The following is an 18,291-nucleotide window of genomic DNA, read 5'->3' as shown; positions in this document are numbered from 1 at the left end:
GACGGTTGGTATTGCAGATGAGTGTAGTCTGACCACTACTCCGCCCATAAAATGCCATAGCTAAGCATTAAGATAAAGAAGTGTAATTTGGCACTGGAGATTGCAATATACTCTATGTAACATGGCGCACCTGGGGGCTAAAAGCTTCGAAAAAGTGGGCGTGGACGCGCCCTCTAAAATTTTTAATTTATATAACTTCGAAACGATTCAATTTATAATAACCAAAAAATGGATGAAATCGGATGATAGCCCCACAGAATCCACACATAACGGTACTGTTGAAAACTGCATAAACATACAAAATCTTCAACCGAAAATCACTTGATTCATGCTAGATCTCTTTTTTTTGTTTTTGTTTTTTTTTTTTAGATCGCCGAAAAAACATAATATCCGAGTCAATTCCGGTGCGTAGAACCGGCTGTCGTGGGAATCGATACTAGATCCCTCGTAACATGTGGCGTGACGAAGAGTGAGTGATTCAACTGACAATTTTGTTTGTAAAAACATTTATATTTTTATGAAAAATCCTAAACAAATACAAATAAATTCACAATAAAAATATTTTACAAGAAGGCAAAATGTCTGAGGTTTGTTTTAGAGAGATAGCGAGAGCGAGACTTGTTGTTTCGTTATAGAAATAATTAATTTGCACGCCATGTTAGCGCAATAAATGCCCTACTGTTAAAAGTTTCGTCTGCGCAGAAAGCTGATGCAACTGTTAATAAGCAGAAAAAGCTAAAAGCATTGCCAGCATTAAACTTGAGAATGCATTACATTTGCGGAAAAGCTTTAAAGCGCTTTTATGAAGAAGTACAAATGATTACTCTACACTTAAAAACACACAAGGCATGCAATTGAGAGTAGTTAAATTCAATATTGAAGTTTATGCGAGTATCATCGTGTGAACTTACTCAAATCGCTAAAAATTCGACAAACTTCGAAGTAAGCGAATGCGCTAGCAAAGAATATGATAAAGCTCTTATCTATTGGTGATAAATTTGCGTCTGTGTGGAATATTATTTTATTATTATTTTACTTAAAAAATCAACACATGCCGCAATAACTGATTTGCCATCCATCCGTTTCAATTCCATTACGTTATTTTGACTATTTTGACATTGAACTTGTTGCAGCTCGTACATAGTACGTGCTTGAGCGGCAAACATACGAAACAAGTGATTTACAGCTATAGGCCTTATTGCTTAACTGATAAATTCCATGTTTTTAATGACGTAATATAGTGCTCATTTCAAACATTGTCAACCGTCAACCAAACAAATTGTTGAAACAATTGTCAAAAGCAATAAAATGCACACGATTAAAAATTGGAATGATTATTTTCAAACTACAATACATGCTTGTGTATAAAAACAATTTACATACATACATATGTATGTACGTACGAAATATAGTACACTCTTGCATGAAATAGAACATACGTAGTGTCATGTTATCTGAAGTGGCTAATAAGCACCATCCCCTCCCCCATGCAATTATTTTCGTGAAATGGTAATCTCCGGCGCTTCTATTATAAACTCGCTGACATTCACGCGTACTAATTTAGTAGAACGCTGGACGTGTGGCGGCTAAGTTAGCTGGGAACGCAGTTGGATTGAAAACATAAAGTTTGAACAAATAACAAACAAATCGGTGAGTACGAAAGTGTTAAAGCAAGAGCGCACAGTGTGACAATGTGACGGTGCTTCCCCTTTAGTTTGCTGAATTAATTTTACATAAAAATTGAGAAAAAATATAATAAACTAATTAGAAGCGATTTCACAATTATTGTTCGGATTTGGTTATTTTATGCGGTTGCAAAATGTTGCTATAGAGTATAATAGTTTTGTTATAGTATACAAATATAAACATGATCAGGTTGACGAGGCGAGTCGAAAACGTTGATTTTCTCTGCTCCTGAATCTCTTCACGTTCCGCTTCGTGCGTGTTTGTCTGTCCATCTGTCTGTGCAAACAAAAATTAGTAGAATTTGAGATATCGTAATGAAACTTTGTGCACTTATTTCTTGTAAAAATGTGTTCTTAGAGGGGTGTAATTGGAGCACAGCCACGCCCACAAAATTCTATCAATCATAATTGTTATAACTAAGCTTTTGCTGTGCTAAAAATTTTGAAAAAATGTGCGTCACACCGTCCTCTAATAGGTTTAAAATACATATCTCCTAAACCATTAAAGCTACAATAACTAAATTTGCTAGAACAAATCTTTTAAATACCCTCTCCGACCGTGCGAAAATGGAAAATGGATTGTCGGCCCGTTCTTTCCTCATATAACGGTTTTGTTAAAAGCAACTAAAGGCGCGAGCAATCAAATATTAAATGCTTCGGAGACTTTATACGATTTGGAAAGTAAGCGTGGCACCGCCCAAATTTAGGTGAATCTTCGAATCTCTTCGACCGATCTCAACCAAATTTGTTTGGTAAGACCGGAATATGATCGATCAGTTTGTGACCATAAGCTAGAGTGATTCGATCTGAACGATTTCTTCGTAGAATGCGCCACTGTCTCAGTCAATAATTCATGCTAAATTTCGTGAAGCTAATTCGTGAAATGAAAAAGTTTTCAATACAAACGATCCGTTCGTGATCTTACACAATAGTCCATCCAGAAGATAGTTTGTGAAATATAAAAGTTTCCCATACAGCGACTGATGTTTGATCGAAAAGTTTGTGTGACAGCTAAATATATGCTATGGTGATCCGAGGTGATCTGATATATAGCGGTTTCGACAAATGAGCCGCTTTTTTAAGATTCCTGCTCACTTCAAATCGATATCTCAAAAGCTGAGGGACCAGTTCGGGTATATGCGACAAATGTGCGAACGCACAAACGGAAATGGCTAAACCCACACAGCTCGACTATATTTTCATTTATAGTAAATGTATATGTATACATTTTACAAGGTCTCCGACATTTGCTTCGTGACGAACCGAATATACCCTGTCCAAGGGAAAGAAATACCTAAAAATAAATAAAATATTCACCACCTATCGTGCTCTTTAGTGTTTTTACGCCGGTTTAATACCGGCATACATATATGGTATACGGAAATAAAGAGTCATATTTTGAAGTTCTGCTAAATAAACTACTGTCTCTAAGCCACTCATTAATAAAAATCGTACACTCGACATTTAAAATGAAAAAAAACTTAACTTTTTGTGTACTTTTAAGACATTCGGATGTAAACAGCAAATTGATTTACTGTCGTGCATTAACTTAACCGAGAGCAGAGTGTTAAAAGTTCGATAAGAAAGTGTGCTCTTGGAGCAGAGAAAACTTTCGAGTGATCAAGTGCTCGCGCGTACTCGCAGTTTCACACGCGCACACGGCGAGTTATGAGCTAAAGCTATTAGTTTCCAAATTGCAACGCCCGTCAACAGAGAGCAACAATGTTCGGCTCGCAGCAGGGCCGCTTACTGGGCGCTAAAATTATGCGCTATATCTCCCACGGCGCGAGAACAACAATTGCGAAAGAGCAAAGAGACATTTGTAAGTGATTGATGTGCAGACTTACATATTTGAAAGCCGGTTTTTTAAGCTAGTGTTTGAAAGTTTTGTGAACGGGTTTTAGTTCACTACTAGAAGCAGGAACACAAAGAGCATTCGTGCTTTGCTAGCGCTAAGAATTCTTTGAACAACAACAACTTTTTTCCTTGTTTAATCAACACTGACTTTTGTAAACGCAAAATGCTTACACGACATTTTTCTATTTTTCAACTTTTAATGCTCACCGCACTACTCGTCGTCGCCATCTCCTCGACAACGACGGCTGACAACTCAATCGCTAAAAATGCAGGCAAAATGTCCGGCGGAGAAGGAAAATTCCGAATTCTTGTCACACATCCCCAAGTGCCACAAGAGGCTATCGAATTGTTGCAGCGCGACTGTGAGGTAATCGTCGTGCAGAGCTTACCACCAAATCGTTCGGAAATTTTGGAGAAAGCCAAGGGTGTGCACGCCTTCCTTTGGGGTGGTCATGAGAAGCTCAACGCAGAGGCATTGGATGCCGCCGGTCCACAATTGAAAGCGATATCCACCATGTCTGCTGGCATTGACTATGTGGATGTACCAGAGCTTAAGCGACGCAATATACCGCTGGGCCACACCCCAACTGTGCTCAATGATGCTGTTGCTGATATAGCGGTTGGTTTACTGTTGGCAGCAGCGCGTCGTTTCCACGAAGGACGTCAGAAGATCGAGACGTAAGTTTGAACTTAATAGACACGTGTTTACCTCACTGTATACTTATTCTTATTACAGCAACAATTGGGAGACCTACACTCTTAACTGGATGTTGGGTCAGGATCTGCGCGACTCGGTAGTGGGTTTCTATGGGTTTGGTGGTATCGCCCAGGCGATCGCTAAGCGTCTTTCCGGTTTCGACATTGATAGTGTCCTGTATACCACCCGTCGTCGTGTTGATGAGGAAATCGAGAAGGAGTACAATGCCAAAAAAGTAGATTTCGACACCATGCTTGCCCAGAGTGATTTCGTTATCATTGCTGCACCATTGACTAAGGAGACCGCTGGTGTTTTCAATGCCACTGCTTTTGGCAAAATGAAAAAAACCGCCGTGTTGGTGAATATTGCACGTGGAGGTAAGATGTGTGTGGTGCTTAGGAGATCTCGTGTTAAATAAATTAAATACTTTTAGGTGTTGTTAATCAGCCAGATTTATATGAGGCTTTGAAAACAAATCAGATATTCTCTGCCGGCCTGGATGTGATGACACCGGAACCACTGCCACCAAATGATCCTCTCCTGACTCTGCCAAATGTTGGTAAGTAAAGGCTATAAAATATGTAAAGGGTTAATAAATTTCCAGAAATGTCTATGTGTCTGGAATTCGTAAATTCTAATACAAACTCAAGTGTTCAAACCTGAAAGCGTTGATAAGATGTGTTTACCTGTAAATTTGCTTTTTTTTTGCTTAGCAGATAACAGTGTTTTGGGAAAGACAAGCTTCCTTAATTTTGCTCCGCCACAATCTTATCAATTGCTTTCGCTTTTAGGTGCTCACTTCGGTATCTCTCCTTTGGTGTCATAGTTGTTCTCGCTTTGATGTGTTAAATTTTTAATGATTTTAATCGACCAAGGTCAAAATGTCAACAAACACGCTCATAACATTTCTTTTCTCTAATTTTGTTTTAATTTCTTAATGACGCAGGCGTTTGCTTTGGTTGTAGATTGTTATCGAGTTTCTGTCTCAAATGATATTTTTGCTTATAATACATACATATTGTGAACCCATTTTTTAGTGGCAGTTTGGCTCTCAATTTGATTTATTAACTTTCATTTTTTCTTTCAGTGCTCGTCCCGCATTTGGGTTCCGCCACCCGCCGCACCCGGACCGATATGGGTACGATAGCAGCGCATAATGTCTTGCGCGGACTCGCAGGGGAACCAATGTTCTCGCCCGCATACTAATCTCTTAACAGATCGCTTGGTAGGACAAAACTCTCAAACATAATTCTAAATGTATACAAATCAACTAATTGCAATAAATGTTAACACAAGAAGAAAACTTATTAATTATATGATAAGATTAGGAAAATGATAATGGGTATATAACTAATTACAATTATAATTCTACTAGACAGGTACTTCGCTTTAAAAATCTCTTGATCGAAACCGGTTTAAGGCCCATAATATCTTGGACAAGGGTGGTCAGCATGATCCAATGTTTTATGGGTCATGCTCCCTCATACGCGATTTTTTAGTTCTTTGGCTCCCTGTAAATCGACCCGATCTAATGTACATACTATATATAAATAATGAGCTGAGACGATTTATTCCAGGGGCTGATCCAGAGTATTTTGGGGAGTGAACTATATAATTTTGTATTTTTTCTTTGCGTAGTGTTACTTATGATGGAAATAATGTATAACTTTTAACTTTTGGGGGAATGAAATTAATGTAAGGCATTTTTTCTATTTAAGAAAGGTATTATAGCTGCGTTTTTTTTGTTTTTCATTGAATTATGTAGATATGTCAATCCTTCTGGCTGAAAAATTGGTTTACATTGTGTTGCTCCTCAATACTTTGTACTATGAAACAGTTCCCAGCTGAGATTCAACGCCTTCTGTTGGCTCTAGTCGCCTGCAGCATTTAAAAGTGGTGATTGATTTCGAAGAAGAGGAACTGGCAGCATTGCGATGAAGATGAAGATTGCTGTCGAACAAAAGAAGAGCTTGCAGAATCTTTCGAAATTACACAAGCAGATGTTTCAAAACTTTAAAACCAACTGCATATAGTATATGGTATTCTTAGTCAAGTAGAATGGATGTCATGTGACTTAAAAGCAATTATAATTGTTTATCAAAAATCAGTAAGGATTTGAGGTTAAGACCAAGATCCGGACAAATTTCGTTCGTATTCAGAGAAACTATCCACGTAATTTCGTTAATATACTTGACATAATAACCGACATAAACGCTATAAAGGCAGGAAGTACAATGTGGATGGAATTCATTATATGGCATATATTGGGGTTATAGGAGCACTAGATTCACACACTGACCGAAATATTGGGCATAAAGTCTGCTGGGTTTCGTAGACCAATTTCTCACATTTTCGGTATTAAACAATTGTATATACAGGATTAAATTTTCACTAAATTTTCTTAAAAAACATTACATATTGACCAATATATACGGTATAAAGTCAAACATCTTAAATTAGGTATAAGCTAGCTAGGGGTAGTATTGACTCGGTTTTATTCGTTTTAAACCTAAAGACATTGTGTTATGAGAAATAGATATCTAACATGTATGGGGATACACTTTATAAACCAACTGGAAGTTTGAAAATCTTTATATCAGGTATATGTAGTTAATGTTAGTATTGACTCGATTTTACGCTGCTAGAACTCAAGGGCACACTAATATGAGAAAATGATCCTTTCCGAATTTCAATGATATACTTCAATGTTCACGAAGATCCACATGTTCGGTACCTGAGTACTTGAAACTCTTGGTCAGATTTCAATTATTTTTGAACGTGAAATGACATACCTCAGAGGCTTTATTTGCTTTAAATTTAATTCTCATTTTGGAGCTGGATTTATATTCTGTAAAGTAAAGATTCATAGAATTTTTAAAATTTCTATATATGGGAGTAGGCGTGGTTGTTGTCCGATTTCTTTCATTTTCACAACGTGACATGGTAAAAAATGTAATGCAGTAAATTTGGTTTAATTTAGTCAATTCGTTCAAGAGGTATAGGATTTCCCCTTAACTCTTTACGTCACGGGTTTTATCTGGCAAGGCTAGAAACACATATTCTAGCATACTCTTGTTAGGAGGGTCAAATTAAGAGATAGCTGCAACTTTTTTTGTTGTACGTCAGGGGGGAGGGGGTCCGTTATAAGGTGGTTACTTATGGTAACCACTGTAAAATAAGTGTTCAAATTTTTCGTTTTTTTTTTCTTTATTTAAAACAATAAAATACATTATATTACAAACGACGATGGTGATTATTAAAACATTGTTTTCCTTCCCTGTAGCTAAGAGGTAAGAGGTTGGCATATTATTCAGCTCCATACTGTGCGTACTGGTTTGTTTTTCGTGCTACATGCACTGCATCGCCTTTTAGTACCTCTTATGGGTTGATGGTTACCTTCAGCAAGTCGTATTGATTCAGGTAACTCGTGTTTGCGCTTGATAGAAGCACATTTAGGTGAAGATTTGCCAGAGATTTGCGGAGATCTTGATAAACTTGGCGTCTAAAGTCCTTGAGGCACAGTTCATCTAATCCTGATGTTTCGTCTTTTTGGCACTCTTTATAAATTAGGAACGCATTTACCACTGTGCAATCTAAAAAATGAAAGAATATGCGGTGCCACCACTTTTTAGATTTTCGATCAATCGCGTAGCTACCCTTCAATTGATCGAATTTATCTACGAAGTTCATGTTTTCGTTATAATCTTTCAATGCTAGAGGGCAAGGCACTTCCAATTTCTCCCCAGTTTTTTCTGTTCTTCGTACACAAACTTTATTTCTAGGATCGTGGAAATTACTTAAGATTACTTATCTTTCCATTTCAGAAATGAAACCATTTGATTATCACTGACTCGATAATCGAACTCGCCGCGCTTTAGTTGCTTATCTGGCTTCAAATTTAGAAGGTGTTTACGCGATTCATTTACTGTTTCATATGCATATGTCTTTTTATGCGTAAATCGACCTGGAGCTCGTAGCTATTAAAATAATTGTCGAAATATACTCTATGGTTCTTGTTTTCCAGTCCCTCGCAAAATGTTTTTACGACATTGCCTCCTAAATTAGTTTCCACCTTATTTCCGATTTTTTCTGCATATATATTGAAATCCAGACAATATCCTGAAGAAGCACACTTTGTTCATACCTTGTACCACCTTTTAATAGGCTTTTTCGGCATATATTGCTTCAGACTGCTTCTACCTTTGAATTTGATCATTGACTCGTCGATAGCGATCTTTTCAGAGTGGTTGTAAACTTTTTTGGAAGATTCTCGGAGCATTTCTATAAAATGGCGCACCTTATATAATTTATCATAATTCGGATCGTTCCGTGAAGGCAAAAGATTGTTGTCATTTAAATGTAAGTGTCCAAGAATCCATGCAAAACGGTTGAATGGCATGAAATGTGATATATATTCGTCATGCAAATCAGGTGAGGATGACCAGTAGTCTCTATAACTTGGACTTTTCTTTATGCCCATTATTAAATGGGACATCTCTTCTACACTGACTGGATTGTAAGAAACTCCCTTTTGTTGAGCATATTGGTTCGTGTGAAATACTATAAGTATGTTGCATAATGTTATCCGTCCAAAGTAAATTAAAATTTTTGAGAGGAGTCACACTATGGCTCATTACTAAATCATATATTTCGTCCGGCAAATGAGATGAAGGCTCAAAGTTATCAGGATCCAAAATTGTATACGCTTTCTTCCATTTGGGAGGTTGCAATGAATGAAATGGTAGCGGAGCAACTTGGTTAGCCGGTTTATTACTTCCAAGTAGCTGAGCTAATGGAATTTCATCGCCAGAATCAAACTCGTCATCTGACCGAAGAAGATTCTGGTCTAATAAAGGAGACTCCTCTTCCCATTGATCATCCTCATCAGACAGATCTCCACCTGCACAGCTATCAATGTCTGAAGGTATATCTTCAAACAAGAATGCTTCAATTTCCCGATCCGACAACTTGTTCTTGGCCATTTTACCTAACAAGAGTAAATTTATTCTACCTTGGACTTCACCGTGAACTTTCTCATAATTTAGCCACTTACCGCACGGTGGTTACCGCTGCTAACCACTTTGAATAGGTCTAATTTACTTAAAAGTTTTAAAAGATTTTACTTTTTTTTTTGTTAATAACAAAGTACGCAATTTGCACAAAATTAAACCACAATATTTATTTTATGCTCACAAGGGAAGATAAAATTAGCACACACAACCACGACTGTGAAGTTCACGAATTTTACTAAACTTTCATAACTGTAATCGACGGTTGCTCTGTTTATTTTCAAATGTTTTTTTTTCATAAGAATCGCATAGCTTGCTTATTGACAGCCGACGTTACCGACACGTAACGAAAAGAGTTAACGGTGGCGTTGTCCAATCTTGATACCGACTCCTATGTAACTCTTCCATACAGTCTCGAATATATAATTAAGCGTCTCTGACGGAATTATTTATTGAGTAATCGTTCTTTTTGGAGATTTCACCATAACCGTTATATGGGGAGTTGGGGTGTTTATCATTTGATTTAACCCATTTTCACCGTTGCTAAAGAAATCTTCGAAAAACTTTATTCCAGCGGTGTTGGTGGGAAGAGCTCTATTATTTTTTAGTATCTAAGGAAAATAATTAAAAGTATTATTTATTGTTTTGACCCATCCTAATATGCATACTTATATATATACTGTAATATTTGCAACTTAATGATAATACTTAATACATACATATGTAGCTAACAACTTTCAGTCATAAATATTTATCACCTCTCCTTGGCCACCACTGTTCCAAAAGTCTGTTTGTAACAGTATGTATGTATGTATGTATTTGCATGGGCAATATTAGAATAGATCAACATGAAAGCTTATTGCGCTTGAGTGGGCTTAGTGTCGCCCGAACTATTTCCTACGGTGGACATACAAAGGTGCGAAAACAATCATTCATAAAAAATGGCCAGCCCAACGCGACGTCTACACAAAGTACTCGTCTCCCATCCGCAGGTACCCAAAGTAGCCTTGGAGCTGCTCCAACAACGCGGATGTGAAGCAATAGTGTGCGAGAGTGTGCCGCCGTCGCGTGCCGAAATAATAGGCAAATTACCCGGAGTGGATGCCATTTTCTGGGCGCACTACCAACCGCTCAATGCCGAGATACTCGACGCCGCCGGCAAGCAATTGAAAGCGGTTTCCACTATGTCGTCGGGTATTGATTACGTCGATCTTGCGGAATTCAAGCGTCGTCAAATGCCATTGGGGCACACTCCAGGCATAGTGAAAAACTCTGTGGCAGATTTGGCCATTGGATTGATGATATCTGCCGGCAGGCATTTCCAAGCCGGACGGCAGGAGATTGAGAAGTGAGTACACAAATATTTGAGGAGTTGTGTTTTTTGTAAACATTTATGTTTGCAAGTTATGTATGACGCCAGCTGATTTAACAGCACTGTTAACATTCAACAGCGAGCCAAGCTTTCAAAGCTTATCAAACTAATGCTGGCATTGCCAACACTAACTTTGTTTTTATAAAAGAACTGTTACTTGAGTAAATATTATTCTCATTCCTCTCTTTACAGTTCTCTTTGGCGCACGGAGCGCATCAACTGGCTGATGGGTCAGGAGGTGCGCGGCTCTGTGGTGGGCTTCTTCGGCTTTGGCGGTATAGGTCAGGCTATTGCGAAGCGTTTGCAGGGTTGGGAGGCAGCGAAAATCATATACCACACACGTTCGACGCACGAAAATCCCTTTGGCGCCATTCATGTGCCTTTCGAGCAGCTGCTGCGCGAAAGTGATTTTCTTGTGGTCACTTGCCCATTGACGGCGGAGACGCGTGGAAAATTCAATGCCGACGCTTTTAAACAAATGAAATCCAATTGTGTTTTCGTGAATGTTGGCAGAGGAGGTGAGTGAGAAAAGGCATATTAAACCTACATTTATAGTATAACGGTATTTATTATTTATAACTATAACATTCGGCATTTAGGCATTGTTGTACAGTCAGCGCTCGTTGACGCATTGAAAAGTGGTGAAATTGCTGCTGCCGGCTTAGATGTAATGACACCTGAACCACTTCCTGCAGATGATCCCCTTATGAAGCTGCCAAATTGTGGTAAGGCCATTAAATTATGCATTAAAATTATAGAATTGAAATAAAGAAAAAAAATCTAGTGTAACCCAAAAATTTGTAAAAGTTAGATACAGTCTCTACAGTTGAACTAAAGTTTTTTAAAGATTAATGGTTTATTTAAATATTTTCCATCTCTTTACAGTCGTCATTCCTCATTTGGGCACCCAGACAATGCAGACGACCTCTGAAATGGCATTGACAGCTGCGAATAATATACTAAATGCCCTGGAGGGTAAACCGATGGTTTGTCCCGCTTACTAAATGCTTTTAAATATATTTATGTACATATGTCTGCGTTTATGTACTTATTCGCATTTATTGTAGTCTTCTACATATAATACTTGAAATAAAATTGAAGAAATTTATATAAACAAGTAAGGAAGTGCTAAGTTCGGGTGTAAACACACATTTTTTACTATTGAAACTTTCAAGGGTCAAAGCCGTAGGAATAGCTTCAGGTGTTGGCTTAAATTTATCTTAAAAATGTTGCGAAACGATGGAGGATCGGTATTCATTATATTAGGAATATGAGGGTTAGGCCAAGATCTAGACAACTCTATTCTTATGCAGCACTAAGCTATTAATATAAATTTGTAATTTTGAAGAAAACTGTTCCACTTAAAGTTTCACTAACATACAAACCACTAAGTGAAGGATTCCCTCCTTATATATGTATATCTCACACGTTGACCGATATCTGCGGTAAAATGTCAATCATACGCTCCGGGGTACACATTTCCGGTATATCGCGGTTTGAATAGTTATGGTAGGATTTTGAAAAATTAAAAGTTTAAGGTTGTATACCTCAAAGCACTGATTGTGCAAGGTTTTGTCCGGATATGTGTACTATACATTTGGTGCTTCATTTACTGAAAAGTGTAAGAATCAGATATAATTATGCTATAGGGGAAGCCCAATTTCACACTGTACGAATTCGGTTATGTACCAAATTTGGTTGAAATGTCCAATAGTTCCGGAGATATGTTATTTCCCTTATACATATGTGAGCGGTGCCACGCCCATTCCCAATTTTGACATCTCTCAGGTAAAATCTAATGTCTCTGACGTAATTAATTATTGATTTATTTTGATAAATCAAAACCCTTAAATGAGTAATGACAAGGGTTATTATCCGATTTCATCCACTTTCACCCTGTCGCAGAAAAGAACTTATCTGATTCCGTTTATCTACAATACAGAACTTCTACCGGCCTTGGTAACTAATTAAAAGTATGTGTTAGGGAAATAGTATGTGTTAGGGAATTGAAGAGGGAAGCGAGACGCATCTGCAGACAGAAAAAGAAAGAGGCCGAAATGCGTGAGTATGAAGAGCTTGATAAGCTGGCCGACAGGGGTAATGCTCGAAAATTCTACGAAAAAATGAGGCAGCTTACAGAAGGTTTCAAGACTGGAGCATACTCTTGTAGAACCCCAAAGGTGATCTAGTGACCGATGACCAGAGCATACTTAAATTATGGAGGGAACACTTCTCCAGCCTGCTGAATGGCAGAGAATGCACAACGCCAGGAGAAGGCGAACCCGATTCCCCAATCGATGACGTTGGAGCAGACGTCCCATTGCCCGACCAGGAAGAAGTTCGAATAGCAATTACCCGCCTGAAGAACAACAAAGCGGCGGGGGCCGATGGATTGCCGGCCGAGCTATTCAAACACGGCGGCGAAGAACTGATAAGGAGCACGCATCAGCTTCTTTGTAAAATATGGTCGGACGAAAGCATGCCCAACGATTGGAATTTAAGTGTGCTATGCCCAATCCATAAGAAAGGCGACCCCACAATCTGCGCCAACTTCCGTGGGATTAGTCTCCTCAACATCGCATATAAGGTTCTATCGAGCGTATTGTGTGAAAGATTAAAGCCCACCGTCAACAAACTGATAGGACCTCAGTGTGGCTTCAGACCTGGAAAATCAACAACCGACCAGATATTCACCATGCGCCAAATCTTGGAAAAGACCCGTGAAAGGAGAATCGACACACACCACCTCTTCGTCGATTTCAAAGTAGCTTTCGACAGTCGTCGCACTCGCGACTTGGCACTCACATCACTGTTGACAGTCATAACATTGAAGTTGTAGATAATTTCGTCTATTTAGGAACCAGTATTAACACCACCAACAATGTCAGCCTGGAAATCCAACGCAGGATAGCTCTTGCCAACAGGTGCTACTTCGGACTGAGTAGGCAATTGAAAAGTAAAGTCCTCTCTCGACGAACAAAAGCCAAACTCTATAAGTCGCTCATAATTCCCGTCCTGCTAGATGGTGCAGAGGCTTGGACGATGTCAACAACGGATGAGTCGACGTTGCGAGTTTTCGAGAGAAAAGTTCTGCGAAAGATTTATGGTCCTTTGCGCGTTGGCCACGGCGAATATCGCATTCGATGGAACGATGAGCTGTACGAGATATACGACGCCATTGGCATAGTTCAGCGAATTAAAAGACAGCGGCTACGCTGGCTAGGTCATGTTGTCCGGATGGACGAAAACACTCCAGCTCTGAAAGTATTCGACGCTGTACCCGCCGGGGGAAGCAGAGGAAGAGGAAGACCTCCACTCCGTTGGAAGGACCAAGTGGAGAAGGACCTGGCTACGCTTGGAATATCCAATTGGCGCCACGTAGCGAAAAGAAGAAACGACTGGCGCGCTGTGGTTAACTCGGCTATAATCGCGTAAGCGGTGTCTACGCCAATTAAGAAGAAGAAGAAGTTAGGGAAATAGGGATTATAATTGGAAGTATTGGGCTTTATTTTGGATACGTCACGTTTAAAGCACAATCTCCTGGTTTTCAACTAATACTTCATAATCTCGTATTTGCGAAGACAAAACTATATTTTTGTTTGTCTAACGGTAAACCACCTGTCGTGATATTGCTCAAAGGTTTTCGTCGCGTATATATGTATATGTAGTATGTAAAGAGATATGTCACTTATCATTGCGACAAACATATTCCTGATAATTTAGCAATGTGCCGATAGAAATGACAACGAAGATTTGCAGAAGTGGTAAAATTTATTCGCGCTTATGCGTAATTATCAGTATTGGTACTCATGTATATATGTAATCGTTTTTTATCTTAAAAGTGTCTGGCCTCTCCACAGCGCACAATTAAATTAGTAAAATTTGCTACCGTGACTTTAGTATTACGCTAGACGCGGTACCATTCGGTTTGGGTTGGAAACGTTTTTTACTTCAAAAAAATAAATGTGAGTTTTCAACAAAGTCTAGGGAAGTGTTTTGGTTTCCAGTGATAACGTTTTTACATACTATAATTCCCCTATTTGAGTTATGCTTAAATCACGATTGAAGTATCGAGATATTAAAATACTTTCAACATCAACATCGTGCTTTGTAATGCATGTGATCTGAGCACGCTGAGCACAATACATCCATCCTCTTCTCGCTCTTTTATTTTGCGAACAGAAAATACACTCTCTTTTTTGTTTGTCAATATTTAGCACTGCAAAAATACAGTAGAATATCTAGTAAAACTTATGGTCGGTTATGTTAGAATTCTAATTGCCTTTTCCTCAATGTCTGGTTAGCTGCCATCTGATATCAATAAACGCTACCTGTACTTTGGAACAGAAAAACGTTATTTTTTGAATGCACTGTAGTTGTAACTTTTAAAATTGCATTTTTTTTAAATATATTTATTTCATCAATTGCTTATCACCCAAGATTTACTGAATCACAAATAATTCAAAAATCCGCTAACGACTAAAAAAGCACGAAATGCCAGGACAAAGTGAAAAACTGAAAGTTTTAGTCACACATCCAGCAACTCCACAGGCTGCTATTGACTTATTGTCGCGAGACTATGAGGTAATCATTTGCCAAAGTGTGCCGTCGACACGTTCGGAGATTCTGGAGAAGTGCAAGGGTGTGCATGCTGTATTGTGGGCCTCGAACCTAAAGCTCGATAAGGAAATAATTGATGCCATAGGTCCACAGCTGAAAGTGATCTCTACTAAATCTGCGGGCATTGATTTTGTGGACGTGGAAGAGTTTAAGCGACGCAAGATACCGCTGGGTCATGTACCATATGTTCAAAACGATGCAGTGGCAAATATGGCGGTTGGTTTATTGTTGGCAGCAGCGCGTCGTTTCCACGAAGGACGCTTGAAGATTGATACGTAAGTTTCAACATAAATGTGTTTGCCTAATTTTATAATTATTCTTATTACAGCAACAATTGGGAGACCCACACTTTTAACTGGATGTTGGGTCAAGATGTGCGCGACTCGGTAGTGGGTTTCTATGGATTTGGTGGCATCGCCCAAGCGATCGCCAAGCGTCTGTACGGTTTTGACATCGATAGTGTCCTTTACACCACCCGTCGTCGCGTGTCTGAGGAAATTGAGCAGAAGTACAATGCCAAAAAAGTAGATTTCGACACCATGCTTGCTCAGAGTGATTTCGTTATCATTGCTTCACCATTAACTAAGGAGACCGCTGGTGTTTTCAATGCAACTGCTTTTGGTAAAATGAAGAAAACCGCCGTGTTGGTGAATATTGCACGTGGAGGTAAGAGGTGATGTAGTGCTTAGAAGATCTCGTGTTAAATAAATTAAATATTTTTAGGTATTGTAAATCAGCAAGATTTATATGAGGCCCTGAAAACAAATCAGATATTTGCTGCCGGTCTGGATGTGATGACACCAGAACCACTGCCATCGAATGATCCCCTATTGAGCTTGCCAAATGTTGGTGAGTTTTCCAGACCTCTTATCAAACATTTTCACATATACCAGTATTTATTTATAAAATTAGTTCAGGAATATCTTTTAAGAGGCATTACTCACTTTCTAACTTTTTTTTTATGACAATCTTATTCGTATTGGAAATATTCTAACATATATGTAGAATATGTCCTATGCTCTTAACTTGAATCAATTAAATGTTTTCCTCGCTTCTCTTCTTTCAGTGGTTATGCCACATGTAGGTTCGGCTATCAAGCGGACACGGGACGATATGTCAATTCTTGCGGCTCAAAATATTTTGCACCAACTTGCTGGTGAAGCAATGCCGGCACCCGCTTATTAAATGACACTGCCATGCCCATGCAACTTGTGGAAATATTAATTTAAACTTGACATTTGAATAAAGACAAATCTACATCACATATGTACATAGTTGTACATGTTGTTCTAAGATGTTTTAGCTCAAAGGATTACTTTTGTCCATACTTCATTTCATGTTATAGGTAGAAAATACAAGTACTAAGGTGAGTAGTATGTAGTGACGGTGTTGAGTTTGTTGTAATTCTCGCTCTCCCAACTGAGATAGCTGACAACGCAGAAAATAACAAAAAGACGATCAATATGCGGCAATTAAAGTAATAATATCGCATCACATTACGTCAGAGAATATCCTCGAACGTAGGTGGCTGCCGAAAATCAGAAAGGCAGAATAAACGAGTATACTAATATCCGGGCTACAATGGAATTTTGCGAAACAAAATAGGTGATGATATTGCAAAAAGTGCCATGCTACCGATATACAATGGAATTATTAAGGACTGACAGATAGATATATGCAATAGCCCTGTAGAAAAGAACACATGCTTTACACTCACAGGCCACAACTTATTGGCATCACATGCGATCCGGATGGGCAGAAGTAACGACGATAAATGCAGAAAGGGCAGGGAGAAGTGTGTACACAAATGTTTGAGGAGTTGTTGTTTTGATAAGCATTTATGTTTCCCCAGCCCGGTGTACCTACCGCCAGCTGATTTAACAGCTGATTTAACAGCTGATAACATTTAACAGCGAGCAAAACTTTCAAAGCTTATCAAACTAATGCTAGCATTGCCAACCTTAATTACTTTTTTATAAAAGAACTGTTGCACGAGTCAAGCGTTTTCACATGTTTCTCTTTAAAATTCTCTTTGGCGTACGGAGCGCATCAAGTGGCTGACGGGTCAAGAGTTGCGTGGCTCTGTGGTGGGCTTCTTCGGCTTTTAGCGGTATAAGTTAAGCTAATGCGAAGCGTTTACAGGGTTGGCAGGAATCGCACGCCACACGAACGTAGGTTTGTTCAAAAAGTATTGCGATTTTTGAATTTCTCAAGGAAGGTAAAAGCTGCATCGAAGGAGGAGCTAAACAAGATCACAAAAAATTGCTGTTTTAAGTGCTTTGAGGATTGGAAAAACCGTTGCTAGTTATTACTTTGAATAGGACAAAATTGATAATCATGGTATTTATTCGTTAATATGTTTAGCTCCTCCTTCGATGCAGTTTTTACCTGTTCAGTCATAACGTAGCGTCATCCTTTCATGGGCCTCTTCAGTTTTGGGAACCACAAAAAGTCACAAAGGACCAGTATGGGAAATATGGCTGCGACACCATAAATGTGTTGTTTTTGTTATTCGCGCTCAAGCAACGATGCGTGAGCAGAGGCGTTATCATGGGGCAAAAGCCAATTTTGACTTTTCCACAAATCCGAGAATTTCTGACAGATTTCTACGTGCCAATTGCAACTTGCACAGCATTCCTTATTCACCGTACAACCCCTAGGGAAAAACTCAGGAAACGCAGCGCCCTTGCAGTCTTAGAAAACTGCTAGCAAACCTTACACATTCGATCAAACTTGACGCATTTTTTTCGGTCTTGGGTCATGCGTCAACTATTACTGGGATGAATGAGCTTTGTTTACCACGTTTTAACCATAACCCCTTGATTCGTCACCGGTTACCACCCTCTGGACAAAATCTGGATCGTCGCGAACTGAGTCCAACATCTCCTGAGCAATGTCGAGTGAACAATTTTGGCACAAAACACGCTTTTTCCCAAACCATCGGTCAAAATCGAATGGCACGAGCGAATAGAAATGTTTAGTTTCTCAGCAATTTTTCTAAATTTTCCAGTCGTCGAATGACCACTACTATTTTCTTCACTATAATAATTT

At 38.8% G+C, this 18,291-nt stretch overlaps 3 protein-coding genes across 5 annotated transcripts; all 3 read left to right on the top strand.

Moving 5' to 3' along the window:
• Window positions 1-1,543: 1,543 nt before the first annotated feature.
• Window positions 1,544-5,542, top strand: LOC120767816 (glyoxylate reductase/hydroxypyruvate reductase-like). Of its 3 annotated transcripts, XM_040094096.1 has the most exons (6): window positions 1,575-1,650; window positions 3,190-3,507; window positions 3,815-4,220; window positions 4,279-4,616; window positions 4,673-4,798; window positions 5,327-5,542. In XM_040094096.1, exons 2-6 carry the CDS (start codon window positions 3,408-3,410, stop codon window positions 5,443-5,445), a joined length of 1,089 nt encoding a protein of 362 aa, XP_039950030.1. In that variant the 5' UTR covers window positions 1,575-1,650; window positions 3,190-3,407; the 3' UTR covers window positions 5,446-5,542. The 3 variants fall into 3 exon arrangements, with proteins under 3 accessions (XP_039950031.1, XP_039950030.1, XP_039950029.1); XM_040094097.1 differs by lacking the exon at window positions 3,190-3,507 and having other exon boundaries at window positions 1,544-1,650; XM_040094095.1 differs by lacking the exons at window positions 1,575-1,650; window positions 3,190-3,507 and having other exon boundaries at window positions 3,589-4,220.
• Window positions 5,543-10,109: 4,567 nt separating this feature from the next.
• On the top strand, window positions 10,110-11,737 carry LOC120767818 (glyoxylate reductase/hydroxypyruvate reductase). The gene is made up of 4 exons (XM_040094099.1): window positions 10,110-10,596; window positions 10,813-11,138; window positions 11,220-11,345; window positions 11,506-11,737. The coding sequence occupies exons 1-4, from the start codon at window positions 10,190-10,192 to the stop codon at window positions 11,622-11,624; spliced, it is 978 nt and encodes a 325-aa protein (XP_039950033.1). The 5' UTR covers window positions 10,110-10,189; the 3' UTR covers window positions 11,625-11,737.
• A 2,785-nt stretch (window positions 11,738-14,522) lies between these two features.
• Window positions 14,523-16,549, top strand: LOC120767817 (glyoxylate reductase/hydroxypyruvate reductase-like). The gene is made up of 5 exons (XM_040094098.1): window positions 14,523-14,585; window positions 15,061-15,515; window positions 15,569-15,906; window positions 15,964-16,089; window positions 16,307-16,549. Exons 2-5 carry the CDS (start codon window positions 15,115-15,117, stop codon window positions 16,423-16,425), a joined length of 984 nt encoding a protein of 327 aa, XP_039950032.1. The 5' UTR covers window positions 14,523-14,585; window positions 15,061-15,114; the 3' UTR covers window positions 16,426-16,549.
• Window positions 16,550-18,291: the final 1,742 nt, after the last annotated feature.

Source organism: Bactrocera tryoni, chromosome 2 (genome assembly GCF_016617805.1).
Source record: "Bactrocera tryoni isolate S06 chromosome 2, CSIRO_BtryS06_freeze2, whole genome shotgun sequence".
Taxonomy (NCBI): Eukaryota; Metazoa; Arthropoda; class Insecta; order Diptera; family Tephritidae; genus Bactrocera; species Bactrocera tryoni.
This window is presented reverse-complemented; position numbering and strand designations above follow the sequence as displayed.

Bases quoted from the DNA above. Each gene is read 5' to 3' on its own strand.
- LOC120767816 (XM_040094095.1), top strand. From the start codon at position 3,706: ATGCTTACACGACATTTTTCTATTTTTCAACTTTTAATGCTCACCGCA. The intron at 4,221-4,278 runs GTAAGTTTGAAC...TTCTTATTACAG, and splicing joins GGACGTCAGAAGATCGAGAC to CAACAATTGGGAGACCTACA. The intron at 4,799-5,326 runs GTAAGTAAAGGC...TTTTTCTTTCAG, and splicing joins CCTGACTCTGCCAAATGTTG to TGCTCGTCCCGCATTTGGGT.
- LOC120767818 (XM_040094099.1), top strand. From the start codon at position 10,190: ATGGCCAGCCCAACGCGACGTCTACACAAAGTACTCGTCTCCCATCCG. The intron at 11,139-11,219 runs GTGAGTGAGAAA...TTCGGCATTTAG, and splicing joins CGTGAATGTTGGCAGAGGAG to GCATTGTTGTACAGTCAGCG. The intron at 11,346-11,505 runs GTAAGGCCATTA...ATCTCTTTACAG, and splicing joins TATGAAGCTGCCAAATTGTG to TCGTCATTCCTCATTTGGGC.
- LOC120767817 (XM_040094098.1), top strand. From the start codon at position 15,115: ATGCCAGGACAAAGTGAAAAACTGAAAGTTTTAGTCACACATCCAGCA. The intron at 15,516-15,568 runs GTAAGTTTCAAC...TTCTTATTACAG, and splicing joins GGACGCTTGAAGATTGATAC to CAACAATTGGGAGACCCACA. The intron at 15,907-15,963 runs GTAAGAGGTGAT...AAATATTTTTAG, and splicing joins GGTGAATATTGCACGTGGAG to GTATTGTAAATCAGCAAGAT.